Here is a 24,513-nt window from a genome sequence, read left to right as displayed (position 1 = left end):
ACATCGCCCAGCCGCCTGTAAATTGTTTCTCATTCTCAAGAAGCGGACATAAGCAGCGAGACAAGCTCAGCGGGACCATCTGTTTGGAGCTTTGCCTGGTACTTCGGCATCGACGTCGACAAAGGTACCGAGTTCGGCGGTGTCGATGTGAGCAAGCATTGACGTTGGGAGTGCAGGTTATGGTTGTCCGCAGACCACTGCACGCTGGCAGTAGTTATTTGTTGTGTGGGTCTCCTCTTGTCTCGCAGGCTCCTGCTTTGCAGGCCCATCGGGACCGACGATCTTCGGACCCAACCCTAAGGAGACGTTTGGATTCGACGTCCTCTTGGTACCGAGGAGTACCGATGCCGTGCCTCGGGCGAAAGTTAAGAAGCATCGTCATCAGTCTCCTTCTCGACACGGTACCGGGAGCTCCGGGGCGTCGAGGGACTCGGCACCCGAGAAGCGTCAACGCCGGGAGGGACCGCTCTCCCTCTATTCAGGAGGTGTCAATGTGTCGGTCAGTGCACAGCCCGGTACTGCCTCCTCATCCTTTGCAGGTTCTGCCTCCGTCTCCTGTACCGGCTCCGTTGCCTTTCCAGGTTGTAGAACAGCTCAACCAGCGGGTAACCGCCCTCGATATTCTCTCCCACCGGGCGCCTTCAGCATCTACAGACGTTTTTTTCCAGGGAAGGAGGAGTGCTTCTTATTCTTACAATAAGCGTAGGTACACTCCACCTTCTCGACAGCCTTCTCAGGCTCAGCCCCAGCACGCTCGTTTGCGTCAACAGCGTGCACCCAGGCAGGCCCCTGCAGCTCCCCAGCAAAAGCAAGGGACGGGCTTTTGACTGGCTCCAGCTGAGTATAACTGCCATAAACGTACCTGTGCCGGATGACTTGCCAGTCGAAGGGAGGTTAAAATTTTTTCACCAAAGGTGGCCTCTCATAACCTTCAACCGGTGGGTTCTCCAAATAGTTTGGTTAGGATACACCCTCAATTTGATTTCTACACCTCCAAATTGCCCACCGAGAGCGCAGTCCTTCAGCTTCCAGCACAGGCAGGTACTTGCAGAGGAACTCTCTGCCCTTCTCAGCGCCAATGCGGTCGAGCCCGTTCTACCCGGGTAAGAGGGGCTGGGATTCTATTCCAGGTACTTCCTTGTGCAAAAGAAAACGGGGGATGCGTCCCATCCTAGACCTAAGGGCCCTGAACAAATTCCTGGGCCGAGAAAAGTTCAGAATGCTTTCCCTGGGCACCCTTCTTCCCATGATTCAGAAAGACGATTGGCTATGCTCACTGGACTTAAAGGATGCTTACACTCACATCCGATACTTCCAGCCCACAGGAAGTATCATCGGTTCCGTCTCGTAACGCAGCACTTTCAGTATTGTGTGCTACCCTTTGGTCTGGCCTCAGCACCTCGGGTCTTAACAAAGTGCCTGGCGGTGGTCGCAGCGTCGCTACGCAGACTGGGGGTGCATGTGTTCCCTTATCTTGACGATTGGCTGGTGAAGAGCACCTCAGAGGCAGGAGCTCTACAGTCCATGCAGATGGCTATTCAGCTTCTGGAACTACTAGGGTTATTTTAAATTACCCAAAGTCCCATCTCCTTCCAGTTCAAAAACTAGAATTCATAGGGGCTCTGCTGGACTCAACGATGGCTCATGCCTTTCTTCCGGACACAAGAGCGGACAACCTTCTTTCTCTTGTTTCCATGGTCAGAGTGTCTCAGCAGATCACAGATCGGCAGATGTTGAGACTGTTAGGTCACATGGCCTCCACAGTTCACGTGACTCCCATGGCCTGTCTTCATATGAGATCAGCTTAGTGGACCCTAGCTTCCCAGTGGTACCAAGCTGCCGGGAATATAGAGGATGTGATCGTATTGGCCACTGGGTTTCACAACTCTCTTCGATGGTGGACCATTCGATCCAATTTGACCTTGGGAGGTCCCTTTCAATTTCCTCAGCCACAAAACGTGCTGACTACAGATGTATCTCTCCTGGGGTGGGGAGTGAATGTAGATGGGCTTCACACTCAGGGAGTTTGGTCCCTCCAGGAATCAGGTCTTCAGATCAATCTCCTGGAGTTGCGAGCGATCTGGAACACTCTAAAGGCTTTCAGAGATCGGCTGTCCAACCAAATGATTCAAATTCAGACAGACAACCAGGTTGCCATGTACTACGTCAACAAGCAGGGGGGCACTGGATCTTGCCCGCTGTGTCAGGAAGCCATCCAGATGTGGCTTTGGGCTCGCCCTCACGGCATGTTTCTCCAGGCCACGTATCTGGCATGCATAAACAACAGTCTGGCTGACAGATTGAGCAGGATTATGCAACCTCATGAGTGGTCGCTCAACTCGCGTATGGTGCGCAAGATCTTCCAAGCGTGGGGCACCCCCTTGGTGGATCGTTTTACCACTCAGCTCAATCACAAGGTCCCTTAGTTCTGTTCCAGACTTCAGGTCCACGACAGGCTAGCGTTGGATGCCTTTCTCCTGCATTGGGGGAAGGGCCTTCTGTATGCGTATCCTCCCACGCATGGGGAAGACTCCGCTGAAACTCAAGCAAGACCGAGGAACTATGATTCTGATTGTTCCCTTCTGGCCGCGTCAGGTTTGGTTCCCTCTTCTTCTGGAATTATCCTCCAAAGAACCATGGAGATTGGAGTGTTTTCTGACCCTCATAACTCAGAATGAGGGGATGCTTCTGCATCCCAACCTTCAGTCTCTGGCTCTCACGGCCTGGATGTTGAGAGCGTAGAATTCGCTTCCTTGGGTCTCTCCGAGAATGTCTCCCGGGTTTTGCTTGCTTCCAGGAAAGATTCCACGAAACGGTGTTATTCTTTCAAATGGAGGAGGTTTGCCGTTTGGTGTGATAGCAAGGCCCTAGATCCTCGCTCTTGTCCTACACAGACCCTGCTTGAATACCTTCTACACTTTTCAGAGTCTGGTCTCAAAATCAACTCCGTAAGGGTTCATCTTAGTGCAATCAGCGCCTACCATCAACGTGTAGACAGTAAGCCTATCTCTGGACAGCCTTTAGTTGTTCGCTTCATGAGAGGTTTGCTTTTGACAAAGCCCCCTGTCAAACCTCTGCCAGTGTCATGGGATCTCAACGTCGTTCTCACCAAGCTGATGAGGCCTCCTTTTGAGCCACTGACTTCCTGCCATCTGAAGTACTTGACCTGGAAGGCCATTTTCTTGGTGGCTGTTACTTCAGCTCGTAGAGTCAGTGAGCTTCAAGCCTTGGTAGTCCATGCTCCCTATACTAAATTTCATCACAATAGAGTAGTCCTCCACACTCACACTATGTTCTTGCCGAAGGTGGTGTCGGAGTTCCATCTGAACCAGTCAATTGCCAACATTTTTTCCCCGACCTCATACCCGCCCTGCTGAACGTCAGTTGCACACATTGGACTGCAAGAGAGCATTGGCCTATCTGGAGCGGACAAGCCCATTCAGACAGTCCGCCCAAATGTTTGTATCATTTGATCTCAATAGGAGGGGAGTCTCTGTCGGGAAACACACCATTTCCAATTGGCTAGCAGATTGCATTTCCTTCACTTATGTCCAGGCTGGGCTGACTCTTGAGGGTCATGTCACAGCTCATAGTGTTAGAGTAATGGCAGCATCAGTGGCCCACTTGAAGTCAGCCACTATTGAAGAGATTTGCAAGGCTGCGACGTGGTCTTCAGTCCACACATTCACATCTCATTATTGCCTTCAGCAGGATAGCCGACGCGACAGTCGATTTGGGCAGTCGGTGCTACAGAATCTGTTTGGAACTTAGGATCCAACTCCACCCCCCTAGGCCCATTTTAGTTCTGTGCCAGGCTGCACTCTTAGTTTAGTTGTTTCCTTCGTAGGTCAATCCTTGTTATGTCCTTGCCGTTGCGAGGCCCAATTGACCTTTCTTTGTTGTTTTGAGTGAGCCTGGGGGCTAGGGATACCCCAATCGTGAGAACAAGCAGCCTGCTTGTCCTCGGAGAAAGCGAGTTACATACCTGTAGCAGGTATTCTCAGAGGACAGCAGGCTGATTGTTCTCAAAAACCCGCCCTCCTCCCCTTTGGAGTTGTTCCTTCTTTTCATCTTTGCTTTTTGACCTAACTGATGTCCCCGTGCGATGGGCGGGAAGATGGCCGTGCATGCGCGCAACTGAAGGCTCTAGCAAACTTTTGTTGCTAGGAAGATTTCCGGACCTCAGGGCTGCCGTGGGCGTCACCCATCAGTGAGAATAATCAGCCTGCTGTCCTCGGAGAATACCTGCTACAGGTATGTATCTTCGCTTTCCATGAGGAACAACACAGGAGCAGAAGGCGACAAACTGACTTCCAGATTAAGAGGAAGTATTCAGAAGTTCTTTATTTGAAAAGCACCAGTGAAATGACCCGACACGGGTATGTGGTTTGGCAGATGCAGCCACCTGCCTCAGGAGTCACAAGAAACGCTGTATACAAGGAATAAATCACTATGTAAACAATAACACAAAATGTTTATATACACACACATCTATTAAAAACATAATGCATTAAAAACACAAATTTTGATAAATGTCAATATATAGAACAGTGAACTGCAATAGACAAACATAGGACATGATAAAATTGTAAAACAATAAAGAGATGACTAGTATCCCAAAACTGGATCAAAGTGATAAAGGTATTATTAATCACAGCTGTGTCCTCTATGAAATCAGTGTGCCTTGGGATTGTATTATTTATTTATTAGGAATTATTTACCACCTTTTTGAAGCCATTCACTCAAGGAGGTGTACAGTAAGAATAAATCAAACAAGCAACGGACAATTATAGCAGTGAAAATATTCAAATAACAATACAAAGTATGGCATAGTATACTACTTACAATGTCAATACAATATAATAAAAAATTTTAATAGTGTAGATTATAAGCAATAAATAAGAGGAGTTGGATAATAAGAGGACTGATTTACAGAAAGTTGCACATGAGGTCAGAGGTGATTAAATATTATCTCAGCTAGGGTAGGAGTGGATAAACGTGTCCTGCTGCAGTATATGCAGCCCATGTCACTCCTTGTGTATGTCTGTGAGACTGACAGATTAGTTACTTCTTCCATTAAAGGCCTGGTTGAAGAGCCAGGCTTTCACCTGCTCCTGAAGTAGAGAGAGTCCTGTGGTAAGTGAATCCTTTCAGGGAGAGCATTCCAGAATGTGGGGCTACTCCGGAAAAGGCTCACTTGTGTAATGTCCTTTGGAGAGGGTGTGGTTAGGGATACTCCTTGGGAAAACCGTAGTGTCCTTGGAGGTGTGTAGAGGTTGATCCTGTTCTTCGGGTACTTGGGGCCATTCCCTTTAAGGGCCTTGAAGATCAGACATAGAGTTTTAAATTTGGCCCTGTATTGTACTGGTATCCGGTGAAGGTTTTGCAAAAATGATGTGATGTCACATTGCTTGCAACCTTCTATGACTCTTGCTGCAGCATTCGGAATCAATCGGAGCTGGTGCAGACCATTTGTAGTCAGACCAGTGTAGAGTGCATTACAGTAATCCAGTCTTGGTGTTATCATGGCGTGCACAACTGGGATAAGATTTTCCTTCTCTGTGTAAGGAGAGAGGCAGCGTAGTTGTCGCAAATAGTAGAAGTAGCTCTTGAAGGTTGCTTGGATTTGTGTAATCAGAGTGTACTACACTGCTTACGTCCAGTAGTGCTATAGAAGTGATAAGTAGTAGTAAATGTTGAATCTAACTGTATTCCAAAGTTCCTAACTTGTGATTTGAGGGGGAGTTCATACTTCCCAAAAGAGATTTTGATGTCAGATATGCATCCACTTGTGTTAGGGGCCCAGAGAAGCTTGGTTTTACTTGGGTTCAGGCAAAGTTTGTTGTGTTTAGCCCATTCTTGAATTGATGTTAGGTAATCAGTTTATTCAGGGCTGAAGGTAAGTCAGGTTCTCCGAGGACAAGCAGGCTGCTTGTTCTCACTGATGGGTGACGTCCGCGGCAGCCCCTCCAATCGGAGATCTTCCCTAGCAAAGACATTTGCTAGGCCTTGTGCGCGCACACCGACCGCGCATGCATGACCGTCTTCCCGCCCGAACTCGCTCGTGTTCGTCAGTCTTCTTTTTTCCGTTCTCAGGACGGCTGTGTTTACCGTTGTTCTGTGCCCTGAGGAGACCCTCGTGCTTTTCTTCCGTCCTTCCGTTTCGGAAGTCTTCTTTATTTTTCTACTTTGCGTTTTCTTTAAAAAAAAAAAAAAAAAAGAAAAGAAAATCTTTCCTTTATTTTCGAGTTGTTTTTCCCATACAAGTTTCCTTTCGCTTTCGGTAGCGTCCCTGTTGGCCACCCGTACAGGCTTTTTCTCCCTTTTATTTTTAGTGCCTTTGCCGTCATCGCAAATTTTGATTTCGCCTGCATGATTTTTCCGCCCATGTCATCGAAGCCTCCCAGCGGCTTCAAGAAGTGCACCCAGTGCAACCGGGCTATCTCGCTCACTGATAGGCACACTTCGTGCCTTCAGTGTCTGGGGGCTGGGCACCGTCCTCAGGCCTGTACTTTCTGTTGTTTGTTAAAAAAGAGAACTCAGGTGGTGAGATTGGCCCAGTGGAACGTTCTGTTCAGGGCCTCGCCCGGTGCTTCGACGATTTCAGTATCAAGGTCGGCGGTACCGAGGTCATCGATCAGATCTCCAGCGTCAACGGTACCGAGATCATCGTTGGTACTGATGTCATCGGAGGGTGCTTCTTCGTCCGGAGTGCAGGTGAGGGCTGCCCATTCCCATGTTGGTAGCAGTGAGCCCTTGAGTAGGTCTCCCCCTGCCTCGAGGGCTCCTGCGGAACAGCCCCCCGGGGATCGACCTTCGGCCCCGGCCCCGAGGAAGAGACGCTTGAATTCGACGTCCTTGTCGATACCGGGAGGTTCTGGTGACATGCTTCGTGTGAAGGTAAAGAAGCATCGGCTCCGGTCACCTTCCCGTCGTGGTACCGAGAGCTCTGGGTCGCCGAGGGAGTCGTCACCTGCTAGGCATCGACGCCGGGAGGACCACTCACCCTCTATTCAGGAGGTGTCGATACGCTCTACCCTGGACAGCCCGGTACCACCTCAGCGCCCTGAGCAGATTCTCAGTTCGTCGCCTACACCAGACTCCCAGCCTTCCTCAATAGCCGCTCTAAGCGAGAGCCTCAGGGCCATCCTTCCAGGGATCCTGGAAGAGCTGTTGCGCCCTTCTCCTCCAGTACCGGGGGTGCTTGCGCCACCGGTGCCGTCGACTGAGGCGACGGCTGGCCCTTTGCCCGTCGTGAGGTCTCCGGTGCCAGTACCACTTACGGTGCCCGTGTCGGCTGCCTCCCCAGCAGACTCTCCGACGATGTCGATGGAGGGAGGTTCATCGCCGCCGATGCGAGAGTCTACTTCTCAACATTCCCACCGTGGCCATGTGTCTACGGAGTCAAAGCGGGCACGGCTTCGGACAGAGGTTCATGAACTAGTGTCCGACACCGATGGTGAGGCCTCGTGGGAAGCAGAGCAAGACGTCAGATATTTCTCAGATGAGGAGTCTGAAGGTCTTCCTTCTGATCCCACTCCCTCCCCTGAAAGACAGCTTTCTCCTCCTAAGAGTCTATCTTTCGCGGCCTTTGTCCGGGAAATGTCTACGGCAATTCCCTTCCCTGTGGTTATGGAGGATGAGCCAAGGGCTGAAATGTTTGAGCTTTTGGACTATCCTTAGCCACCTAAGGAATCGTCCACAGTACCTATGCATCATGTCTTCAAGAAGACACTGCTGGAGAACTGGGCGAAGCCACTAACTAATCCCCACATCCCCAAGAAGATCAAATCCCAGTATCAGAACCATGGGGACCCTGAGTTGATGAGCACTCAGTTGCCTCACGACTCTGGGGTTGTGGATCTGGCCCTTAAGAAGGTCAAGAGTTCTAGAGAGTATGCTTTGGCGCCCCCGGGCAAAGACTCTAAAACCTTGGATTCTTTCGGGAGGAAGGCCTACCATTCTTCAATGCTCGTGGCCAAAATCGAGTCTTACCAGCTCTACATGAGCATTCATATGCGGAACAATGTGCGGCAGTTGGCGGACTTGGTGGATAAGCTCCCTTCTGAGCAAGCCAAGCCTTTTCAGCAGGTGGTCAGGCAGCTGAAGGCGTGTTGTAAATTCCTGGCCAGGGGTGTTTATGACACTTTTGATGTCGCGTCCAGGGCTGCTGCTCAAGGTGTGGTGATGCGCAGGCTCTCACGGTTGCGTGCCTCCGACCTGGAAAATAGGATCCAGCAGTGGATTGCGAATTCTCCTTGCCGGGGGGATAATATTTTTGATGAAAAGGTCGAATAGGTGGTAGAACAGCTCCACCAGCGGGATACCGTTTTCGACAAATTCTCCCGCCGGGTGCCTTCAGCATCTAGCTCAATTGGTAGACGTTTTTATAGCGGAAGAAGGACTGTTACCTATTCTAATAGGCGTAGGTACAATCCTTCCTCTCGCCAGCCTGCTGCCCAGGCCAAGCCCCAGCGTGCTCGCTCTTAGCAGCGTGCGACTCAGCAAGCCCCTGCGGCTCCCCAGCAAAAGCAGGGGACGGGCTTTTGACGGGCTCCAGCAGAGCATAGCCGGTCAAAGTGTCTGTGCCGGACGATCTGCCGGTCGGGAGGAGGTTAAAATTTTTTCACCAAAGGTGGCCTCTCATAAACTCCGACTAGTGGGTTCTCCAAATAGTCCGGTTAGGATACACCCTCAATTTGATTTCTACACCTCCAAATTGCCCACCGGGAGCGCAGTCCTTCAGCTTCCAGCACAAGCAGGTACTTGCAGAGGAACTCTCCGCCCTTCTCAGCGCCAATGCGGTCGAGCCCGTGCCATCCGGGCAAGAGGGGCTGGGATTCTATTCCAGGTACTTCTTGTGCAAAAGAAAACAGGGGGGATGTGTCCCATCCTAGACCTAAGGGCCCTGAACAAATATCTGGTCCGAGTAAAGTTCAGGATGCTTTCCCTGGGCACCCTTCTTCCCATGATTCAGGAAAACGATTGGCTATGCTCTCTGGACTTAAAGGATGCTTATACATACATCCCGATACTGCCAGCTCACAGACAGTATCTTCGATTTCATCTGGGAACATGGCACTTTCAGTATTGTGTACCTTTGGTCTCGCCTCCGCGCCCAGGGTGTTCACAAAGTGCCTGGCTGTGGTAGCGGCGTCTCTACGCAGACTGGGAGTGCACGTGTTCCCTTACCTCGACGATTGGCTGGTGAAGAACACCTCTGAGGCAGGAGCTCTACAGTCCATGCAGATGAGTATTCAACTCCTGGAGCTACTGGGGTTTGTGATAAATTATCCAAAGTCCCACCTTCTTCCTGTTCAGAAACTCGAATTCATAGGGGCTCTGCTGGATTCTCAGACAGCTCATGCCTACCTTCCGGAAGCGAGGGCCGACAATCTTCTGTCCCTTGTTTCCTGGGTGCGGGCGTCTCAGCAGATCACAGCTCGGCAGATGTTGAGATTACTCTGCCACATGGTCTCCACATTGTATGTGACTCCCATGGCCCGCCTCCACATGAGATCAGCTCAATGGGCCCTAGCGTCTCAGTGGTACCAAGCTGCTGGGGACCTAGAGGACGTAGTCCTGCTGTCCACGAGTTTTCTCCAATCCCTGCATTGGTGGACAATTCGATCCAATTTGACTCTGGGACGTCCCTTCCAAATTGTGGAGGGTCAGGAGGGACCGACTGATACAACGCACTGTGAGGAGCTCCGCTAGAGAATCGGACCAAAGTTCGATTTTCCAGTGCTCCTCGCCGCCCCGCTGCCGCAACTGAGTCACGGGAGAGCCCGAGACACCCCACGCAAGCCGTCCCGGGAACCGAATTTCTACTCCCGAAGACTCTCACACCGCCGCCGTGTTCCCTGGAGGAAACAGCCCGGGAGCGAACCAAAGTGGAGAGCGGAAGATTCCCTCACGCTGGGGCCCAGGCTTTCTAATCTCCGGCGCTGCTGACCCATAAACTTACAGATTGCTGACGTGATCCGAAGGCAATGACCCGAGAGTAAACCAGAGCGGGGAGAGTAGACCGCTGGGTGAACCCAGAGACGAACGCGTGACCGGGCCCTCCGAGACACACTGTGACGGCCACATAAGTCACCGTGCGACTTAAGGGAAAAAAAAGCCTAAAGGAGGCACTCCTGCGAAGCGAGGATCTAGCCCTGACAGAGCCGGGCGGAGAGATTCTCTAGCGGAGAAGCCCAGAACCGTGCGAGCCGACCGGCGCCGGAAGACCACGCGGAGCCCAACTGCACCCAATACTCCTGGAAGCACGGAGCCGAGTGGAACACCCGGCGCATCCCACACCGAATCAGCCCACCACCCCACCTCGAGACGGCTCACCTGAGCACCGGAAGAGACCAACTGACCTGCAATATCCTACCTGGAACCCCAGACAATACCAACAATAGAGACACGCGGTGCACAGCACAGAATGAGAAACGCGGCAGCAGAGGAGGTCAAGATGGCCGCAGACAAGAAGACCACGGAGCTACTGCTGCTACAGTAACCCGAGTAGGTACTAGCTCTAATGCGACCACTCGGCTACTTAGCCCGCACACGAAGGTAACGCTAAACGTGGGACACTTCCAGGGCTCAAAACAAGATACCGGGACGAATGGGACCCAGAATGTTCTGTCTGTACCACATAGTAATATACTGACTGTATTACTAGCTTATTAGCCATTAGACAACCTGCGATTCTGCCTGCTCGTCGTATTTCACTTTTTTTTTTTTTTCTTTCTTCTTTTTGCTCTGCTTCGTTTGTATGCACTGGAGACCTGATAAGAGCTGCTGCTAGGCTGCCTGTGACTTGCCTGCTTGCTCAATACTACCTTCAAACACATGCTAAAAGCCTCTCATAGTGTTTTGCTTCTAAGCCTTGCTTCCAGCTGCCTCACTTCTATATGTTTTAAATGCCTGTATTACAATTGACTGCTACACTTATTACTTAAATTGCTAGCATAAATGTTTTAATTGCATTACTGCCTTCAAACACATGTTAAGGCTAAGTACGGCTAATATTAAGCACTGCCATACCATGTTGACCTAATTACTGTTATGGACCAACTGTTAAGACTGTTGATGCATTACTGATATCACCAACAATACCCAACACTCCCACGAGCATCCAACATGAACACTAATAAACTACTGATAATAATCTACCTCATTCCCATAATCTACCACGCACAGACCACCCCCAACATCAACAACAACCCAAGGAAACAGACAACTAATAAAAATAAACACATCTAACCTCCCTACAGAACCATACCGCTCAATCCGAATAGGATACATCAATGCTAGATCAGCAGTAAGCAACTCAGTGGACATACTGGATTACCACAGAGAATCTAGACCTTCTGTTCATCACGGAAACATGGTTCCATGGCCCTACAGACCCCGCCATCATAGAGACATGCCCACCAGAATACAAAATCACCCACTGGACAAGAAATGGAAAAAGAGGTAGCGGAATAGCCATAATTTACAAATCCGAGTTCACCATCACAACCACTAGTGAATCCACCTCACCACAACTCGAAATTGCCTCGACAAGAATTACTCATCCGAACCTACAAGGACACCTCAATGCAATCCTATTCTACAGGCCACCAGGAAAATGGAAAGACTCCCAAACGCAACTCATGGACTTCATCTCGAACACATGTGTCTCTGCCTCAAACATCCTCATAATAGGAGATATCAACCTACACCTCGAAGACGACACCTCAACAGGCACACAAGAATGCAAAAAATTCTTAAAACTCTTGGACTTACACGCACCTAATACTCAACCTACACACGTAAAAGGACACACACTAGACATCATTACACACAAATTCGACCCAGACTCAACTCTCCTACTTACAGACACAAGATGGACACCCACACCATGGACAGACCACCATAAAGCTTATGTCTCCCTCCACTGGCGAAAAATACACAGAAACGCAGACAACAAAAATGAACGAACAACATACACCACGAGAGGAAAAATAGACCCCATAACATTCTGGCAACAGTTCTACCAAAACGAATGGTCAACAAATACAGACACCATTCAATTCCTCCAAGAATGGGATGACATATGTAAGACAACATTAGACACAATCGCCCCAATCCAAACCAGAACATCACATAGGAAAAAATCTAATCCTTGGTTCACCGAAGAGCTGAAAGAACTCAAAACAAAAGTTAGAAAACTAGAACGCGCATGGAACAAAAAGAAAGATGAACACACACTGAATGCCTGGAAATCACTTCGGAGGAAATACAAATATACCATTAAACAGACTAAAAGACTACACTACAAAACAATGATTGGACCAAACTACAAAGACACACACAAACTCTTCTACCTTGTAAATAAATTGCTAGACACCACACCAGTTACAAATAACAGCAGAGATACACCAGGGGTCGACGACCTCGCGAAATACTTCAAGGAGAAAATCATACAATTACGACTTAAAATACCCACCAGCCCTATCGAATACGCAACACTCCTAAACTGTCTAGACCCAGAAGACGGAATATATCCAGCAGACAGGATCTGGACCGAATTCAAATCACTGTCAGAGGACCTCATCTCTAAAACGCTCAAAAGATTCGCCAAATCCCAATGCAAACTAGATATCTGCTCAAACAACCTCATGAAATCAGCTCCTCAACAATTCATAATAGACCTAACGAACCACGTGAACTTCATGCTACAAAACGGACTTTTCCCAAAGGAAAAAGGAAAAATTTTACTCACCCCAATACCCAAATACACAAAGAAAAACGCAAATGAAATAACTAACTACAGACCAGTAGCATCTATACCACTAATAACCAAAATAACCGAAGGGATGGTAACCAAACAACTCACAAACATGTCAAATTGTAAGAGGAGTATATTGGTGCCGGTTGCAATCATTTGTTTGAATTTGGTCATTAAGGTAATTAATACTGTTTCTGTGCTGTGATTTGACCGGAATCCAGATTGGCATCATGCAGTATGGAGAACTTGTTATGTCAAGTGCCTTTGATATGGTTGACCACAGAATCCTATTACACATTCTTGAATATTTTGGCAACAGAGGCAATGTCCTAAACTGGTTCAAGGGGTTCTTAACCTTACACACATATCAGGTCACATCAAATTCAACTACGTCTGCTGCATGGACACCTGAGTGTGGAGTACTGCAGGGATCCCCCCTTTTGCCAACAATTTTCAACCTAATGATGATCCCCTTGGCAAAACTTCTATCAAACCATAACCTTAACCCATACATATATGCCGATGATGTAACGATATATATTCCTTTCAAACAAGACATTAATGAAATCTCCAGCGAAATCAACCAAAGTCTACATATCATGAACACCTGGGCAGATGCATTCCGATTGAAACTGAACGCAGAAAAAACTCAATGCCTCATACTTACCTCCCAATACAACACGAATAAATTCACCGCTATTAATACACCTAAACTAAATCTGCCAATCTCAGAAACTTTAAAAATCCTTGGAGTCACTATTGACCGCCACCTAACACTTGAGACTCACGCGAACAACACAACCAAAAAGATGTTCTACTCCATGTGGAAACTGAAAAGAATAAGACCATTCTTTCCAAGATCTGTCTTCCGCGGCCTAGTGCAATCACTCGTACTCAGTCACCTGGACTACTGCAACTCACTATACGCAGGCTGCAAAGAACAAATACTGAGAAAACTTCAAACAGCCCAGAATACAGCAGCCAGACTCATCTTTGGAAAACCAAAATACGAAAGTGCAAAACCCTTACGTGAATAACTACACTGGCTCCCACTCAAGGAACGCATCACTTTCAAAGTATGCACATTAGTCCACAAAATAATTCACGGTGAAGCCCCTGCATACATGTCTGATTTAATAGACCTGCCACCCAGAAACACTAAAAGATCATCCCGAACTTTCCTCAATCTCCACTTCCCTAAGTGCAAAGGCATAAAATACAAAGTACTGCACGCATCAACCTTCTCTTATATGAGCACGCAATTCTGGAATACACTACCACGCAACCTGAAAACGATCTACGAACTAACCGACTTCCGCAAACTATTGAAGACTCATCTCTTTGAGAAAATTTATTGCAAGGATCAAAACACATGAAGTCCATACACACTAATAGAAATGCATCAATACACTCTCTTCTGAGTTCTCTTCCCCCGTATTTTCACCACACTCAAAACTCTACCCACAGATAAAATGGTTTTACCCTAATGTTCTTTTGCTATTGTTCTATCGCCCTATCAATTCCCTATTGTCAAATTCCATTGTTCTATTCCCAAATGATATTTTGACTTTGACTTTGTCTTCCATAACTCTTCACAATGTAACCCATAACCGTACTGCAACAAATTGTATTTCCATCATTCACAATGTATTGTAAGCCACACTGAGCCCGCAAATAGGTGGGAAAATGTGGGATACAAATGCAATAATTAAATAAATAAATAATTCCTCAGCCACAAAAGTTGCTGACAACGGATGCGTCTCTCCTGGGGTGGGGAGCTCATGTAGACGGGCTTCACACCCAAGGGAGTTGGTCCCTCCAGGAACAAGGTCTACAGATCAACCTCCTGGAGTTACGAGCGGTCTGGAATGCTCTAAAGGCCTTCAAAGATCAGCTGTCCCATCAAATTATTCAAATTCAGACAATCAGGTTGCCATGTACTACATCAACAAGCAGGGGGGCACCGGATCTCGCCCCCTGTGTCAGGAGGCCGTCAGAATGTGGCTTTAGGCTCACCGCAACGGCATGTTTCTTCACGCCACGTATCTGGCAGGCGTAAACAACAGTCTGGCCGACAGATTGAGCAGCATCATGCAACCTCACGAGTGGTCACTCAATTCCCGAGTGGTACGCGAGATCTTTTATGTGTGGGGCACCCCCTTGGTGGATCTCTTTGCCGCTCAAGTCAATCACAAGGTCCCTCAATTCTGTTCCAGACTTCAGGCCCACGGCAGACTAGCGTCAGATGCCTTCCTCCTGCATTGGGGGGGAGGGCCTCCTGTATACCTATCCTCCCATACCTTTGGTGGGGAAGACTTTGCTGAAACTCAAGCAAGATCGAGGCACCATGATCTTGATTGCTCCCTTTTGGCCACGTCAGATATGGTTCCCTCTTCTTCTGGAATTGTCTTCTGAAGAGCCGTGGAGATTGGAGTGTTTTCCGACCCTCATTACTCAGAACAAGAGGGCGCTTCTGCATCCCTACCTCCGGTCCCTGGCTCTCACGGCCTGGATGTTGAGAGCGTAAATTTTGTCTCCTTGGGTCTTTCAGAGGGTGTCTCCAGAGTCTTGCTTGCTTCCAGGAAAGATTCCACTAAGATGAGTTACTTCTTTCTATGGCGGAGGTTTGCCGTCTGCTGTGACAGCAAGGCCCTAGATCCTCGCTCTTGTCCTACACAGACCCTGCTTGAATACCTTATGCACTTGTCTGAGTCTGGTCTTAAGTCCAACTCTGTAAGAGTTCATCTTAGTGCGATTAGTGCATACCATTACCGTGTGGAAGGTAAGCCGATCGCGGGACAGCCTTTAGTTGTTCGATTCATGAGAGGTTTGCTTTTGTCAAAGCCCCCAGTCAAACCTCCTACAGTGTCATGGGTTCTCAATGTCGTTCTCACTCAGCTGATGAAACCCCCTTTTGAACCACTGGATTCCTGCCATCTGAAGATTTTCTTGATGTCAGTCACTTCAGCTCGTAGAGTCAGTGAGCTTCAAGCCCTGGTAGCTCATGCTGCTTACACCAAATTTCATCATAATAGAGTAGTCCTCTGCACTCACCCTAAGTTCTTGCCAAAGGTGGTGTCGGAGTTCCATCTGAACCAGTCAATTGTCTTGCCAACATTCTTCCCCCGTCCGTATACCCACCCTGCTGAATGTCAACTGCACACATTGGACTGCAAGAGAGCATTGGCCTTCTATCTGGAGCGGACACAGCCCCACAGACAGTCCGCCCAAATGTTTGTTTCTTTTGGTCCCAACAGGAGGGGAGTGGCTGTTGGGAAATGCACCATTTCTAATTGGCTAGCAGATTGCATTTCCTTCGCTTATGCCCAGTCTGGGCTGACTGTTGAGGGTCATGTCACGGCTCATAGTATTAGAGCCATGGCAGTGTCAGTGGCCCACTTGAAGTCAGCCACTATCGAAGAGATTTGCAAGGCTGCGACGTGGTCATCTGTCCACACATTCACATCGTATTACTGCCTACAGCAGGATACCCGACGCGACAGTCGGTTCGGGCATTCGGTGCTGCATAATCTGTTCGGGGTTTAGAATCCAACTCCACCCCCTTAGGCCCATTTTTATTCTGTTCCAGGCTGCACTCTCAGTTAGTTGATGAAGTTAGGTCAATCTCAGTTATGTCCTCGCCGTTGCGAGGCTCAATTGACCGTGTTTGTTGTTTTGAGTGAGCATGGGGGCTAGGGATACCCCATCAGTGAGAACAAGCAGCCTGCTTGTCCTCGGAGAAAGCGAAAGCTACATACCTGTAGAAGGTATTCTCTGAGGACAGCAGGCTGATTGTTCTCACAAACCCACCCGCCTCCCTTTGGAGTTGTGTCTTCCCTTGTCTTTGTTTTGCTATTTACTGGACTGACGAACACGAGCGAGTTCGGGCGGGAAGACGGTCGCGCATGCGCGCGCAAGGCCTAGCAAATGTCTTTGCTAGGGAAGATCTCCGATTTGAGGGGCTGCCGCGGATGTCACCCATCAGTGAGAACAATCAGCCTGCTGTCCTCGGAGAATACCTTCTACAGGTATGTAGCTTTCGCTTTCAATGGGTATGAGTAGCTTCACATCATCCGTGAAGTTGTATAACTGAGTGTCCATCAACTGAATCAGCTCGGCTAGTGGTTTGAGGTTGATATTGAACAGAATAGGTGACAGTATCAATCCTTTGGTACCCCACAAGCCAGTGCCCATGGTGGCGATGAGGTGCTACCAAATATTAAGGACTGTTGCCTGTCAGAATCTGAACCAAGCAAGTACTGTTCCATTGATAACCTATTTCTACTAGTTATGCTAGCATGATATCATGCTCCACAGTGTCAAAAGCTGCTGAGAAATCTAGCAGTACAAACACCGAGGCAAATCCTCTGTCTCCAGCCCAGCCATGCATGGATTAAAAAGTTGATGTTGGAAATCTTGACTTATAAAGGGGTTGTAATCAAGCTATACACAATGTATACACTTGTGAAACAATATCCTAAAAAAAGGGGGCTCCTACCTCTATTTTCATATGGTGATGTTTGAACCTGGTGCATTAGATGAATAAGCACTTCAAGGTAACAGACTGCACTGGATATGCTGTAGAACAAATGTAGGATTATGGTTAAAAAAAAAAAAGGCTAAAACAAAGTGTAAAACAATAAAACACCACTAAAAATGCTAGTAATAAATAATAAAGTGAAAACCATCTAAAGCATTGACTGTAAACTGGTTAAGATAACTGGTTCTTAAAAACAGATTAAAATAAACCAGTGAAATAAGATGCCGTTCAAAAAAAGATAAAAGTTACTGTGTTTTAGCAGGCAAAAAAAGGCACAAAAAATGGACAAGAATGCCTGAAAGACTAAAAAGAAGTACAGAGAAATACAAATGCTAGGAAGTTGCAAGTATACAATCGTAGCAAAAAAACTTGAAGTAAGAGTGCTTACCAATGTACAGTCTCTCATGAACCAGCTCTCAATACACAGCCACAATGAAGGGCAACCAAGAAAAAAACAAATTACATCACACACATAAATAAGCCTAAAATGAATAATGTATAAGGTCTTCAATATCAATGAGATAATGAACAAAAATGAGATTTCAGCAATCAGGATGGCAATGCTTCTCTTGGTTAAAATGGATTTAAAAAGGGGTTATAAAAATGTATATAAAGGAACATGTATAAAAAGACATTAAAAAGGTAATAAAACTTAAAATAAAAGATAAACAAATAGAATAGTAATGGGGTATGCACAGAAGTAGGCAGATTAAAGAAATGGTCTATAATCAATTTCTGAGTTAAGACCTCGTGGTGCTAGTGTTCTCATTTTTAAAAAATGGTTCTTTGTTCTTCTTGTAGGAGGTGCTTATCATTGTTGCCACCTCTCCAGGATGTATGGAGAACCGTAAACACAAAAACCTCAGGTCTTCGATTGTGTGATTCTGTGCATACCAATGTTCTTCTAGTGGTGGTGATGTTACAGCTTATAAAGCTTCTGTGTTCTATTGTGCATGTTTTGATAGCTCTTTCAGTTTTCCCTGCATACAGGATATCACATGGTCACATGATGACATAAATGATGTGCTGTCTGGCAATTAGAAGATTGTTTCAGGTGTAAGCTTTGCATGATTGCGGATGGGTGGAGATCTCAAGTGCATGTGTACAGGCGCATCTTCCACACCGTCCGTGGCCAAAATGTAAATCAGCAAAGGGATCTGAGACTGCATCTGGTAAAGGTGAAGGGACCATCTTTTCTTTCAGATTTCTACCTCTAGAGTAGGCTACTACCAAGGTTTTATTTCTGAAGCATTCATGGCCTTCTAGGATGTGCCAGTTTTTTCTTATGATTTGCTGAACCTGTGCTGCTATGTGTAAGTACTTGAGTATACAGACAACATCTGGCGGCTTCTTGTCCTGTTGTTTGCTAAGGAGATCACTTCTAGATTTTTCACAGGTTTTTACAAATCCATCTTGGGTGCAGTTCTGTGGATAGTCTCTCTGGGTGAACCTCTTTTTCATGATTGTGAATTGATGGTGAAAGTCCTCAAAGTCTTAACAGATCTTTAGACATAGAAATTGACAAAAAGATAGGTTGCACTTCAGCGATGGGTTATGAAAACTTGTGTAGAATAGGAATGCATTCCTTGTCTGAAGGCTTGAGATACAGAGAAGTGGTGAAACCATGCTCACCCTTGCGGATGAGAAGATCTAAAAAAAACTGATTTTCATCATGTTTCTTTTTGAGTGTTAGGTGTGGATCTCTCTGGTTCAGCCAGAGAAAAAGACTGGCGCTGTCTCCTCTCCACAATAAAAATATGTAGTCAGTGTAGCATTTGTTGAAGACAACATTGAACTTGTAGGGATGATTCGGTAAAAAAGTCTCTTCAAAGTGTGCAACATAAAGATTGACTTTGTCAGGCGCCATTGCTGCCCCCATCACTGTCATGGATCTGCAAATAAAATTTGTACAAAAAGCAAAAGTAATTTTGGGTAAGAGCTTTTGTAGTCAGAGTCAGAATGAACAACTTAGGAACCCTGCAGTCAGTAGTGCGATCTTGTAAAGCTGAATCAATGACCTGTAATTCTTCCAATTCGAGGATGTTAGTATACAAAGCATCTATGTCTAGTATCACCAGGAGCACATCTGATAAATCGGTATCCAGTTCATCTAGTTAATTGATTAAATGTCCAGAGTCTTTGAGGTAAGAATCGATATTGGGAACTAGGGATCTAGACAAGGGCTCTAGTATGGAGTGTTTCCATGAGACATTAGGTTTTTTTCTGGCAGACATGCTGGATTTGTGGATCTTGAGTAAATTATATAGAATAGGTATGACAGGGTGTTCAACCGTTATATTTGACCGTCAAAATACCCCTTGAGGATGCCAGAGTGATGACTTCTTTTATGTCTTTCTATAGAGAGGCGGTGGGGTCTGTATAATAATGTTTATCACTCTGCTATCTCTCAATTCTGCAATGTAATCACTACATCAACTGGCTCACCTTTATCCACATGTTTACTCTTACCTTCAAAGAAATGAAGCAAATTGGTGAGGCATGACTTTTCTTGGAATCATCCATGCTGACTAGGTCCCATTAAACCATGTTTGTGTGCTCAGTAATTTTATTTTTTATAATAGTTTCCACTATTTTGCTTAGCACCGAAGTCAATTTTACTGGTCTGTAATTTCCAGGATCACCCCTGGAACCTTTTTTAAAAATTGGCATTACATTGGCCACCCTCCAATCTTCAAGTACTACGGATGATTTTAATGACAGGTTACAAGATCACTAACAGCAGATCAGTAATTTCATGCTTGAGTTCTTTCTATACCCTGGGGTGCACACCATCCGGTCTAGGTGATTTACTACTCTTTAATTTGTTGATTTGGCTCAGTTCATCTTCCTGGTTTACTGAGATTTCTTTTAATTTCTCTGCATCTTCACCCTTGAAAACCATTTCTGGTACAGATAGATCTCTTATATCTTCAGTAAACACCGAACAAAGAATTCATTCAGTCTCTCCATTATGGCCTTGTCCTCCCTGAGTGCCCCTTTTGATCCTTGATGATCTTATGGTCCCACAGATTCTCTGACAGGCTTTCTGCGCAACCCCCCCCCCCCCCCCCTCCAATTTGATCCGCTTTGTCATTGTGATATTGTGATTTGGTTTGATTTATTTACTTGATATACTGTTTATTATTATTATTTATTACATTTGTACCCCGCACTTTCCCACACATAGCAGGCTCAATGCGGCTTACATAGTAACAAATAAACATGTAATTTGTACCTTGATAACATAGTGTCCCATTGATTGTCCTTCTTCCACCAGATCTGAGTGATGCCTATTATACCTTCTAGTTTAAAAGTTTCTGTATCTCCTTTTTAAATGTTAGTGCCAGCAGCCTGGTTCCATCCCAGTTAAGGTGGAGTCCATCCTTTCAGAACAGCCTCCCCGTTTCCCAGAATGTTGCCCGTTTCCTAACAACTCTAAATCTCTCATCCCTGCACCATTGTCTCAACCACGCATTGAGGCTTCAGAGCTCAGCCTGCCTCTTGGGTTCTGCGAATGGAACAAGAAGCATTTGTGAAAATGATAATCCTGGAGGATTTGGATTTCTACCTAATAGCCTAAATTTGGTTTCCAGAACATCCTTCCCACATTTTTCTATGTCATTGTTACCTACATCTACCAAAACTGCTGGTTCCTCCTCAGCACTAAAATCCTAACTAGGTGACATGTGAGATCTTCCACCTTTGCATCACGCAGGTAAGTGACCAGGCGATCCTCATGTCCACCAGCCACCCAGCTATCTACATGCCTAATGATCAAATCACCAACTACAACAGCGGTCCTAACTCTTCCCTCCTGGGCAGAAGCCCCTGGAGACACATCCTCAGTGCAGGAGGATATTGCATCCCCTGGCTGGCAGGCAGGCCCTGGCTTCAGGATTATTTCCTACTTCACCTGGGCCATGCTCTCTTTTTAGGAGGGACTGCCAGACTGGAGGTGTGACTTCTCTACTATGGTCCTGTAGATCTCCTCTATGTACTTCTCTGTCTCAGCTCCTCCGCTACTCTAGCCTCAAGAGACCGAACTCATACTCTGAGAACTAGAAGTTCAGTCAGTCCTGCAGAATTTATTCAGGGTTTAGATTCAACTCCATCCCCCTAGGTCCATTTTTGCTTCTGTTACAGGCTGTACCAAAATAATATAAAATTAGCAATACCATGTTCTTCTTGTTACTGTTGGCCTTAGCCTTGTTCCTAATTTCCCTTTTTGTATGGTAAGCCTGGTAGCTAGAGATTTCCAGATGTGAATTATAGTATCTTGTTTGCCCTCAAAGAAAGTGAAGTTAACTGTTGTAGATGTTCTCTGCATTCTATTAGCTATTGTACAAGAATTAGAATCTGGGAAGCGCATCTGCACCGGACTCCATTGGATGACATCACCCCCTGAGGAAATTTGTGTCTTGCTGTCTTTGTAGAACACCTGCTTTAGGTGAATAACTTCACTTTTACTGTAGTGTAGAATTGGCTACAGATTTACTATGTGTTCATGTTTTACTTTTTTTATCATAATTACTACATTGAGATAATTGTTAGGCAATTAGAAGGTCTGATCTTTGCTTATATGTGTTAGATCTTTGACCTTTCATTCTATCCAATTTTGTAAACATGCATGTTCTCTGTGTCCAATAGGCTTTAGACAATTTAAAGGAGGGAAAGCATCATCTACGCATTCGACCTGCAGCAGATATACCAATTGCTGAAAGAGCACAAATGAACTACTGGAAAACAAGAAAATGTAATAACAGGCTGTCAGATTTTCCCATCAAAAGCCCAGCATTTACAGGTAGTCCTTTTGAGTCACTTCCTTCTGAATATGCATACATAGGATGCAGGAGTTATTTGGTTTTACTATAATCATATTATCTTATACAAATTGAGAAACACATCAAAATTGGTAATTTTCTATAGATTGCCTAAATTTAGGCACTGAGATGATGGCATCCTAAGTGCAAGTTCTATTGTGGCTATTTTGCATGCAATTGCCAGTATAGAATACTGCCATAACGAATGATGCCCCCTCTTTACTACAATGGCAATCATTAATGATATTATTACTTATATATGAAAAATGAAAACTGGAGGTTTGAACACCAATAAAGGTGAAAAATTTCAATGCATATAGGAACCGTTCTGGAATTCTCTTACTCTAGGACAATAAGTAGAGTGCTCAGCATATAATTGGAAGTACTCTGTTTTGCGGGGACCTTGATAGCCTCAGCTGGGTTTGGGGTGAGGTAGGAAGGGTGTGGGTGAGAAATACCATATCAGGAGGGAAGAGGTTATTTACAGTGCAATCCACTTAAGTGCAAGGGTCTGGGACCAAAGAAATACATGCAGTTAACTGGAGCGTGCACTTAACCGTTGTGACCCAAAGAAGCTTGACATCTGATAAACATATGTACAGTACTGTTTATTATACGTACAGTATACAGTCTCCGTTAACTGACGTTAGGCTTACTTGAAGTAATCAGTGATTGTCCTCTGTACACTATTGTGTCTGTGAGTTCCATAGACTGTGTCTGCCAGATGGTAAAAACTGTCATAGCACTGACATCCAGTGGCCTCCAGATAGGCCCACATGGTGTAGACTCTCCAGCGCTCTTGCAAAAGTGGCAGGAGGTTGTTGAATTTCGTCAGCATGTGCCTCGCTGCTCATTTTATCATGTTTCATCATCAGCCATTGCCTGTGTGTAGGCGCATATCTCAACATCAGTGCTGTCGTCAGCTGTTTGTAGATCGTAATCAACAGCTACATAGCGATGAAACTCCTCTTCAGTAACACCGGCTGGGATGTCAATAACCTGTTCATCTGACGCGTTTGCAACAGCTGCATCTGTTTCATCCCTCGTGGAGAAAAGAGCCAGAAGATCAGCGTAATGTCCAAAATATTTATTAAAAATACCGTATATTCAACAGTTGCCCAACACAGGCCGTGTTTCGCCCACGAAGGGCTGCGTCAGGGGCTATAATGAACAAAAATAACAAATTATACGATTTAAACATTATAGAAACAAATAATATCAAATATAAAACCAAACCTAAAACGATATATGTATACATATGTAGAATATACAATATGCGCATAAAACAATATAAATATAAAATGAATATGAACGTGTGAAACATAGACATGAAATATTTAACATTGAGAGTCTCTTTCGATAAAATAAATATGAACTACATTTAAAAAGAATATATACATATACAACAAATAAATTGGATAACATTAACTATCTTATAAAAATATATAACATAAAAATATATATGTGTGTGTATATATATATATGTATATATATATATATATATATATACACACACACATTTAAAATATAGAATATATTACCAGCAAAGAAAGGACACAGGCGCGAACATAACAATCAAATATATTCAAAAGATTAAATATAAAATCATAGAACACCATAAGAATAAGTAGGGACACATACCTAATCTGTATCTTTTTAAATAAGAAAACTAAAAAGATAACAAATATGTAAAAATATATAAATATTTTGATATATAATATATTGATTCGTCTATCACATGATGAATTTAAAAATGAGTGGAAAATGATCAAATAAAAATTGAAAAAAGAAAAAATTGAAAAAAGAAAACAGAAAACAAATGAGTTGAAAAAATGAATTGAAAAAATGACAGAATTAATATGTGCAAATGAAAAATATTGAATAACAAAAAAAAAAAAAATATATATATATATAATAAAAAAAATAAATAAAAAATACACAAAGTGAAAGAAAATATATACTTGAAATAAAACAAATCTGAAATACCAAAGCGCGGGGTACAAATGTTATTAATAATAAATAAATACTTTCAAATTGCACATCAGGACGAGGATAAAAGTGATTTTTGTAAAAAAAAAAAACAAAAAAAAAAACAACAACACAAACAGCATCAACAACGTATCCCTAAATGACAAAATTATTGAAAAATAAAAAAGTGGAATAAAAATTAAAAGAAATAATAAAAAAAAACAAATAAAAACGAAAGTAAAATGTAGGTCTGTGAGATGCCACGTATAAGAAAGTGTGATTCAAATACAAAAAAACTCATAATATGAAATCAATTGTGATAGAATATGCACTTATCTATGTATGAATCGCTAGTGTAAATTTAGGTTGTACATCAACGTGATTTCATTGGCTTCTAATGAACATCCCCATTGATAAGC

The 24,513-nt window shown here is 45.1% G+C and overlaps 1 protein-coding gene across 1 annotated transcript in view; it reads left to right on the top strand.

Annotated features, from left to right (window-relative positions):
* The window catches only part of KCTD19 (potassium channel tetramerization domain containing 19), a 580,310-nt gene that overhangs the window by 121,710 nt on the left and 434,087 nt on the right, over positions 1 to 24,513 (top strand). The window contains exon 3 of the mRNA XM_030205019.1: positions 21,954 to 22,107. Coding sequence (XP_030060879.1) covers positions 21,954 to 22,107 — 154 coding nt within the window. The remainder of the gene's footprint in view (positions 1 to 21,953; positions 22,108 to 24,513) is intronic.

This window comes from Microcaecilia unicolor, chromosome 5 (genome assembly GCF_901765095.1).
Source record: "Microcaecilia unicolor chromosome 5, aMicUni1.1, whole genome shotgun sequence".
Lineage (NCBI taxonomy): Eukaryota > Metazoa > Chordata > Amphibia > Gymnophiona > Siphonopidae > Microcaecilia > Microcaecilia unicolor.
This window is presented reverse-complemented; position numbering and strand designations above follow the sequence as displayed.